The sequence below is a fragment of the Mandrillus leucophaeus genome, unplaced genomic scaffold, assembly GCF_000951045.1.
Source record: "Mandrillus leucophaeus isolate KB7577 unplaced genomic scaffold, Mleu.le_1.0 Scaffold219, whole genome shotgun sequence".
Lineage (NCBI taxonomy): Eukaryota > Metazoa > Chordata > Mammalia > Primates > Cercopithecidae > Mandrillus > Mandrillus leucophaeus.
This window is the reverse complement of record NW_012102243.1, coordinates 1,485,387-1,494,505: the sequence shown is the minus strand read 5'-3', so window position 1 is coordinate 1,494,505 and position 9,119 is coordinate 1,485,387. Positions and strand designations below refer to the sequence as shown.

Sequence of the window (9,119 nt, the reverse complement as noted above, 5' to 3'; positions counted from 1 at the left end):
TGGGAGCAGGAGTTGGGGGGATGGGGGCTGTGTTCACCGGGAAAGATGCCATGTTTGATCTGCCTGCTTCTCCCTTCCATCCTGGCTGCCTTCACTGCCCTATAACAGGTGACAAGAGCAGAAGGTAAACAAGGATAAGAGGGAAAGCTGGTCATGGTGGAGATGGAGGCCCCAGGAGCAGGAGGGCCACAGAGGAGCCCAGTGGACCTGTTAGGAACACCAGGGGTCCTTGCCCCTCTCAGCAGCCAAGAGGAACATCTGGGATAGGAGCTGGGATAGAGAAGCAGCTGCCAGAGAGGAACATCAGAGGGAGAAAGGAGCAGCTGGAGGGGTGGAGCAATTGGAGGAGAGGAGTAGCTTGTAGGGGGGAGCCTCTGAGGGAGAGGGACAGCTGGGGAGGTGCCTGGCAGCACAGAAGGAAGTTGTGAGGATCCCACTAGCCTCGTCCAATCACCGCTTCTTAGACAGTGAGCAGCTTCCCTGGGGTTGAACCTGGAGGACTTGCTGTGACCAGTGGAGATCACTGGTTGCCTACACCAGGTCCCTGGTGCCTGGCCATGGATCAGTACCTGTCCGTGGCCTGTTCGAAGCTGGGCCACACAGCAGGAGGCAAGTAGTGGGCGAGGGAGTGAAGCTTCCTGTGTATTTACAGCCACTCCCCTTGATGAGACACAGAGCCAGACCCTAGCTCCAAAAACAGAAAGAAAATCCATCTCCATTAAACAGTAGCTCCCGTTCCCTTTCCTGGCAGCCCCTGGCAGCCACCATTCTACTTTGTTCCCGGGTTTGCTGACTATAGATCCCGAATATATATGTGAAATCATGCGGGATTTATCCTTCTGTGACCGGCTCATTTCACCCAGCCTAATCTCTTCGGGGATCCTGCTGTCGTAGCGTGTGTCCGAATCTCCCTCCTGGTTACAGCTGGATCATATTCTATTACGTGGATATTCTGTGTTTTGTGTAGCCACTCATCTGTTGATGGACGCCGGTTGCCTCCACTGTGCGGCTACCTGGATTGTGCTGCTGTGAGCTGGGCATGCGCTTCTGTTCCAGTTCCTGCTTTCAGTACTGCTGGGCATTTCCTGGGTGCAGCTTTCAGGTCTCTGGAGGAGCCCGGTCACGGGGTCCCTCTGCTGTTGGAGAACTCATGGTTTATACTCACTATTGCCGCAGTGTGGCCTCACAGTCATGTACAGAATTCCGAGTTCGAAGCTGGGTGCCCACTCCCTCACTCTCTGATTCTGAAGGGGGAAAGAATTCGCCTGTGCTGAGTGTTCATCCCATGCTAGGCACAGGGATGCGCTCTTAGATGTGGGGTCGCTGTTTGGGGGCACCATATGGCGGGCCGATGGGCTCTGCTGTCTGGGGCTGGTTCCCTGGCCTGCGTAGTGCAGGTGGCATCCTCAGCGCTGGGATGAGGGCAGATAGGGGGTCCGTGTGCCCCCCTCGCACACGAGCCCCCGAGCTCCAGGCCGAGGCTCCGGAGGGGCTGCTCACCCGGTGTGCTTTCCCTCCAGGTGAATGAGAAGATGTAGCACAGCGGCAGCCCGGGTGACACCTGCTGGGAGCTTGGCGTGGACAGCCCAGCCACCCCCAGCCCAGCCCAGCCAGAGCACCCTGCCCCTGGGCATCCCCCCGGCCATCCAGCCTCACCATGTCCAAGAGAGGCATGGGCAGCCGGGCCAAGGGGGACAAGGCGGAGGCCCTCGCGGCGCTGCAGGCGGCCAACGAGGAGCTTCGAGCCAAGCTCACAGACATCCAGATCGAGCTGCAGCAGGAGAAGAGCAAGGTGGGCTCTCCCCAGACCCCCCCCTTGAATGCCCCTCCCTCCCGCCTCCCCGGGGCCCCAGAGGCTCTTCCTAGAGTGGGTTTGGCTAGGTCCCTGTGGAAACCCCCACCTGGTCCTAGAGGCTGCCTGGGACAGACCACGTGGTTGGGGGTGGGGACGGCAGGCAGTGGGAGACCGGATGAGGGCTCTGTAGGCAGAGGTGCTATGGTGGTTGCCGCAAACCACGGTGAGCTCACAGAAAATATCCTCTGCTGTGCGGGGACAGCCCTCCCATCTGGGGCCGCAGGGCCTTGAGGGTCTGTGCCTAGTGGGGCCGTCCCTGGAAAGGACGCTGACTTTCCCACTGCAGCATCCGTGGTGGAACTGACCTGAAACCGAGTGGGCAGGTGTGGCTCTCGCATGGGAATAAAGGAAAAAGATGGGCTGTCGGTTTAGAGCTTCCAGGTTCGGAGGAACAGCGCCTGTGACCAAACGCGGAGATGCAGGGGCAAGCCCAGGGGAATGGGGAGGCCCACGATGGCCTCTGGCTGGATGCCCAGCACTTTGGGGCTCTTGAAGCCTCGGGAAAGATTGGGCTGTGCTGAGCTGTGCTGGCAGCCAAGGTAGGGGGAGTCTGCAGCGGGGGTAGGGGCTGACCAGAGGACAGGCCAAGCCCTAGGGTGGGCCACCCTTGCCTGAACCTCTTTCCACCTCCAGCATGACCTTTGCCCTCTCCTTTCCATCTCCTGGTCCCCAGGAGCCATTAAGAAGTGTGCCCGGGCTCCTGGAAAGAGAAGGCAAAGGAGAGAGCATCTGGAGAGAAGGCAGCACCAGGAAGGGGCTGGGCACGAAGGCAGGTGCCTGCCGCGGGCTTGGAAGGGCCTGGGTCACGCGTGGATGGTGTCCCCGCTCTGGGCCCTAGTTCTCTTCCTCCCCGCTTCTTCCCCAGCAAAGGCATCTCTCTCGGGGGTGCATGGTCTGCTGGTGGAGGGGAATCGGGTTATTTGGGGCTGGTTGCTTAACCTCTGACTTATTCAACCCCCTGTGATTTCACCTCCTTGTTATATCAAAAGAAGAAGAATGTTGCGTGATACGTGATAATCATGTGTAGTTCAGATTTTGGTGCCCACACCACAAGGAAAGTTGTATTAGAACATGAGTCATCCCAGCACATTAGGAGGCCAAGGCGGGAGGATCGCTTGAGCCCAGGAGTGCGAGACCAGCCTGGGCAACATACAGAGACCTCATCTCTGCAAAAAAAAAAAAAAAAAAAATGGACAAATTAGCTGGGTGCAGTGGTGTGCTCCTGTGGGCTCAGCTGCTCAGGAGGCTGAGGCGAGACAATTACTTGAGTCTGGGAGGTTGAGGCTACAGTAAGCTGTGATTGTGCCACTGTACTCTAGCCTGGGTGACAGAGCGAGACCCTGTCTCTCAAGAAATAAAAATGATTAAAAAAAAAACAAAACCCCACAGCTGCACCTGCTCATTTGCATATTATCCTCAGAGTTGACCCACAAAACCTAAAATATTTACCATCTGGCCCCGCCCCCATTCCTCCCCCTCCTGCCGTGAGTTCCCTCCTCTGTAGGATGGGGATGAACACAGTGCCCACTGCCTGTGGCCTGGAGGAGGGAGTGCTGCTGAGGCTTCCGGGCACAGCTGGGGGAGAGTCTCGCTTCTAGGATACCAGAAGGCCAATGGCATGGGGATGTGGTCAGTAAATGTGCATCCAGCACCTGCTCTGTGCCAGGTGCCCATAAATCGCAAACAGCAATGCCCAGAGGCCCAGACTTGCTGCAGGAGCAAAAGGTCAGGGTGCTAATGCCCCCCACCCCCGAAAATGGGGAGTTGCCCCAAATGGAGAGACCAGGCTGTACGGCGAGCCTCAGACGTGGCTGTCGTCCTCCCTCTCCCCGTTTTGCTGGTGGAAGAAGAGATGACTCGTCAAGAGCCCAGGGAGAATGAAACCCTTTGTTTTATTGAGTAAAAGTATAACAATTATCTTTTTTTAAAAAAACAGTCTGTCACTCTGTCACCCTGTCTGGAGTGCAGTGGTGCGATCTCGGCTCACTACAGCCTCGACCTCCTGGGCTCAAGCAATCCTCTCCCCCTCAACCCCCCAAGTAACTGAGACCACAGGTGTGCACCACCATGCCCAGCTATTTTTTTTTTTTTTTTTTTTATTTTTTAGTAGAGACAGGGTTTCACCGTGTTAGCCAGGATGGTCTCGATCTCCTGACCTCGTGATCCACCCGTCTCGGCCTCCCAAAGTGCTGGGATTACAGGCTTGAGCCACCGCGCCCGGCCAATTATCTTCTTAACACAAACACCACATGTGGACATCCCAGCTTTAGTGCCCGGTTCTCTGTCCACCCAATTACAGCAGCATCATGTGACCTGTCTCTTATACACATCTAGATGTGTATAAGAGACAGCTGTCGCCCAGGCTGGAGTGCAGTGGCCGGATCTCAGCTCACTGCAAGCTCCGCCTCCCGGGTTCACGCCATTCTCCTGCCTCAGCCTCCCGAGTAGCTGGGACTACAGGCGTCTGCCACCGCGCCCGGCTAGTTTTTTGTATTTTTTAGTAGAGACAGGGTTTCACCGTGTTAGCCAGGATGGTCTCGATCTCCTGACCTCGTGATCCACCCGTCTCGGCCTCCCAAAGTGCTGGGATTACAGGCTTGAGCCACCGCGCCCGGCCAATTATCTTCTTAACACAAACACCACATGTGGACATCCCAGCTTTAGTGCCCGGTTCTCTGTCCACCCAATTACAGCAGCATCATGTGACGTTTTGTGCAGTTTTGCCAAAACACATCCATCTGCGATGCCCCGAGGGACACACGCTCCTTGATGGTCAACAGGCCAGGTTTGCGGGCTCTCCAGGTGCCGGCAGGAGTTCCAGGGCCAGCGTCTGATGGCTGCAACCCAGACCCGCTGGGCACCTTGCGGAGTGTGTTTAGTTGTACCTGGAGGAGAGGATGTTCCCTCTTGGCACAACGTGCAGAAGGCACCGGAGGAAAGGAACAGAGAAGAAGCCTGTTTGCCTCAGAGCTCCTCGTCCTGGACACCCTCACCAGAGAGTTCATGTCATGGTTTCCTGCATAAGTGATCTGAGCCCCGCCTCCTCAAGCATAACTGACAGCATGCTGGACACACAGGCAGCAACTCCCTTTCGCCAAGTGACCACAGCGCCTCTTGGAGTCAGTTCCACGTGGAACAGTGCAGCTGGCACAAGCTCGTCCATGGTATTCACGTGCCCCACCGTGTTGGGCCTGTTGACAGCATCCAGGCTGATTCGATTTTCGGCTGATACCACAGCCCTATATGTGGGTCTTGGACCACATGCAAAAGAATTCCTGTAGGAGACGTTCTTGCAAGCCAAATTGCTGGGCCAGAACATGTCTATGTTTGCAGTTTGATGGTGACGTCCCCAGGGCCCACGGAGAACAGAGAGGGCCCTTCAGGGAGGTCCAGCCGGCTCCCAAGGGCAGCTCCAGGAGCCGGGTCGGGGCAGAGTCCTTGCCGCTGGCTCACACCGGTGGGAAGGTGCTGGCTGCTCTGGGACCACTGGGGTTCAAGATCGTGACTCGGTGCTACTCCTTCCTGCAGACCTAGTTATCCGGGCTTAACCAAGGACTCTGAAATATTCTCGTCTCTGCCAGGGGGTTCTTTCTAGGCTGGGGTTTTCACACCTCACTATGCAGTAGAGCCAGGACCTTGGTCCTGCTGGAGCAGAAGCTGCCGGGAGGCATGGGGAGGCATCGAACACGCCCAGGGCTGCTCAGCGTCTGCATCATGGACTTGCCCTCCCACACCAGCTCCTCTGGCCAGCTCCCTCCCTCTCCCAGCCCTTTCATCCTGCCAGTCCCAGGGGACAGTGGATTTCCAACATTAAAGGAGCTTCCAGGAGATGCAGAAAATAACTATTCTTTGTCTCCTCAACTTCCAGGGTCTACAGCTACCTAAAGCAGGGGGCTGGAGAGGAAAAACGATGGGTGGGACACAGATGGCGCCTTGGACAAGAGAGAGCCCCTGGGCCACCAAGACCCCAGAGCATTCTCTGACCCTGCTCCTAACTCATTAACTCCTCCCTCCCCTGCCTCCTTGGCCCAACCCTTCCCCACCTCATTCACCTGCTCTTCTCCTACCTGGTCCTGTCTCCTACTGGTGCCTCCAAGCCAAACCTGGACCTTCCCAGCCAAGCGTCATTTAAAACATTCAAGGCCGGGTACAGTGGTTCACACCTGTAGTCCCAGCACTTTGGAAGACTGAGGCGGGGGAATCACTTGAGCCCAGGAGTTCGAGACCAGCCTGGGCAACTTGGCAAAACCTGGTCTCCACCAAAAAAAGAAAAAAAAAAAACATATATATATACACGCACACACACATGTATATGTTATATGTGTGTGTGTATGTGTGTATCTATTATACACATGTATATGTAATACACGCATATATATATATTTTAAAAACTGGGCATGGTGGCACTCACCTGTAGTCCCAGCTACGTGGGAAGATGACTTGAGCCCAGGAGGTCGAGGGTACAGTGAGCCATGATTGTGCCACTGCACTCTAGCCTGGGTGACAGAGCAAGACTGTCTCAAAAAACAAAACTTTTTAAAATTAAAAACATTTGAAGTTAAAAAAGATCGTGTGCACACAGAAAATAATATGGCAGACAGGCAGATAGGCACCACCCACAATTAACAAATTACCTCATTTGGGTTCAAATATAAGCAAACTGGAAGCTCTCCGCCCGGCTGCCTGCCCTTGTTCCTGCGCACCCGCGAGAGGTCTGGGTCCCCCTGCGCCCGGGCATCTTCCTGGCCTGACAGTGACAGCAAGGGTCCCACCGACGGTAATGAGACTTCAGCTCATTGCACCTGAGGGCCCTGAGGACCTGGAGCCTCCAGCCCCTTTTCTTCCAGCTCCCACCTGGGCTTTCTCTTCTCCCTGCTCCATTCCATAAACGGACTATCCCATCGGAGTCGACCTTCGAGTCTTCCTGAGCTGGGAAGGGCTCGAGGCTGTAGCTTCTGCGTGGTTAGAAACAGGACCATGGGAAGCCTTCAGGGGCCCCTGGGCTCTTGCAGCTCACACAGCATCTTGGCCTCTAGGCCTCTACCACAAACATGGGAATTCTTCATCTGCAAAACACTTGCATAAGTCATGGCCAAGCAGGGAAGAGAAAATAGGAATTCAGTCATTGCAGTGGTCAGCATCAATGCTTCTGAAGTCTTTACTGTGTCCATGCCAAACGTAATATCGTCATTACAACCCCAGGACAGGAATCAGTAACTAGACCTGCAGCTGTGGAACCGGAGCCTCCTATCTAATTTCCAGCAGATCCAGATACCTCAGAAGCACCCACTGGGGAGAATCCAGTTCTGGACCTCAAGAGAGAAATCAGTGACCAGCCAGAGGAGCCATTCCCAGAACAGACCGACCTGCTCCACTGGCCTCCTGCAGCCTGGAGGGGACAGGCAGCCCCCAAGCCAGTCTGGAATCCAGCGGTGCCCTGGAAGCTCCCACAGCCCACAGGTGGCCAAGGCGGCATCTGGTGGCCTCCACCAGCTCAGGCATGGGCAGGTGCTCCTGGGCTGCCGGTGCCTCCAGCAGGGCCTGAGCCTTTGCAGCTCCCAAGGCCGGATCCCAGCGTGGGCCCACCGATAGATGGGCCCTGCCTTCTGTGCAGTTTCCCTGCGGTTGTGGGAAGGTGTGCTCTCCTCTCACGTGGTAATTAAATCCGTTTACATTGAGCAACCGAGGGAGGGGGTGCTGCTTGTTCCTCTGCCACGGTCTTGGGCTGCTATGCACCAAGGAGCTCATCTCTTTATCAGGAATCATTAGAATTCCGCAACTGCATCATCAGATTTTGCAGGCTGCAATTTTCAGGGTAAAGAAGGTTCCTGTGAGTTCTGGAAGAAGCATTTCGGATTTCAGTCCGATGGTTAATCGATCAGCGAGGGACTTGAGCAGACTGAGATTTGACAAGTCAAAAATAAAATGTTTTAAATAAAAGCTGACCCTTCTCCAGGTGCCAGCCCTCTGGGAGAGTGAGATGGACGCTTCCCAGTGAAGGGGAGGGGCTCACAGGAAGGGCTCTCGTGGGAACTGCAGGGACGTGAACTCGGCCTTATCTTGAGCTTGTCTTGAGGAAGGTGCAGTGTGTGCTCCTTTAAAGCGGGGAAGAGCCGTACATGTCGTGAGGATGTAAGTCACCGTGTTTTTGTCGTGGACACAAAGGCTGCAGCTCTGGCCTGGGCACAACAGGGCCCCTGATGCCTGTTCCAGGGTTTGGCCACTGCCCACCCTCCTGCAGGCTGAGCCCCGCCTCTTGGAACTGCTTGATGAGGAACCAGTGCAGGGAGCAGAGAAAATCCACGGCAGTCACACCTTTCAGAGGTGCCCGGAAAGTCCTACAAGATCCCGGCTCTAACTGGGGGGCCTGCTTAGAGGTGGGAGACCCCGTGGAAGCTCCAGCCTCCTGTCCCCACAGGAAATGTGTCCCGGGCAGCTGTGCCCCTGCAGGCCTGTGGAGGGAGGTGGCAATGATGGGGACAGGGGCCGAGGCAAGGGGTGGCAGAGCCAGCAGACACAGTGGGTGGTGCTGGGGTCACTGCTGAGGAAGTGGCTTTGGAGCAGAGACCCCCCATGAGCACAGGAAGGCTCCGGGTGGGGCTAGAGCCCAGGTAGAAATGGGGTGAATGGGCATGGGTGTGACCTGGAGCACCAGGAAGGCCAGGGCAGGTGCAGCCATCATGGGGAGGGTGCAGGAGAGGTTGGCAAAGGTGGCCATGGGCCCCGGGTCCGGGCAGGAGGGGGCCTAGTAACGTATGGTCCACATGGGGACACTTTGGAGGGAGAAAGGGGGTTACTGATCACCATGCTGGAACAACAAGGAAAGCCAGCCTCCCCAGACCGCTGGGCATCCCACCGTGGCAAGGCAGGGAGCTTGGGCCATGCTCCAGGCACGGCCAACAGCCTCTGGGAGCCTTAAAGCTGGACATGACCTGACTTCTATTTGCATATTATATATTGTAAATACGTTTATTTAAAATATTTCGACGTTTTAAACATACCCTCTGGCTGCTGTGGAAGGGGCTGAGGGGAGCAGAGAGCAGTGGGAGGCGGCTGCTCAGAGGTCCATGCCGTGGATGAGGGTGGCAGCTGTGGAGGGGCACAGGGCAGAGACACCAGGATATGTGGGCAGGCAGGGGTAGAGTCTGTGGGTGGACGGTGTGTGGAACGGCTCTGGGACACGGGGGAGAGGAGCCAGGAGGTGTGGGCAGGCAAGGGTAGAGTCTGTGGGTGGACGGTGTGTGGAATGGCTCTGGGACACGGG

General features: G+C 56.2%; 1 protein-coding gene across 1 annotated transcript in view; it reads left to right on the top strand.

Moving 5' to 3' along the window:
- Window positions 1-1,657: 1,657 nt before the first annotated feature.
- Window positions 1,658-9,119, top strand: part of JAKMIP3 (Janus kinase and microtubule interacting protein 3) — an 83,354-nt gene continuing 75,892 nt past the window's right edge. Inside the window, exon 1 of the mRNA XM_011980837.1 lies at window positions 1,658-1,792. Coding sequence (XP_011836227.1) covers window positions 1,658-1,792 — 135 coding nt within the window. The remainder of the gene's footprint in view (window positions 1,793-9,119) is intronic.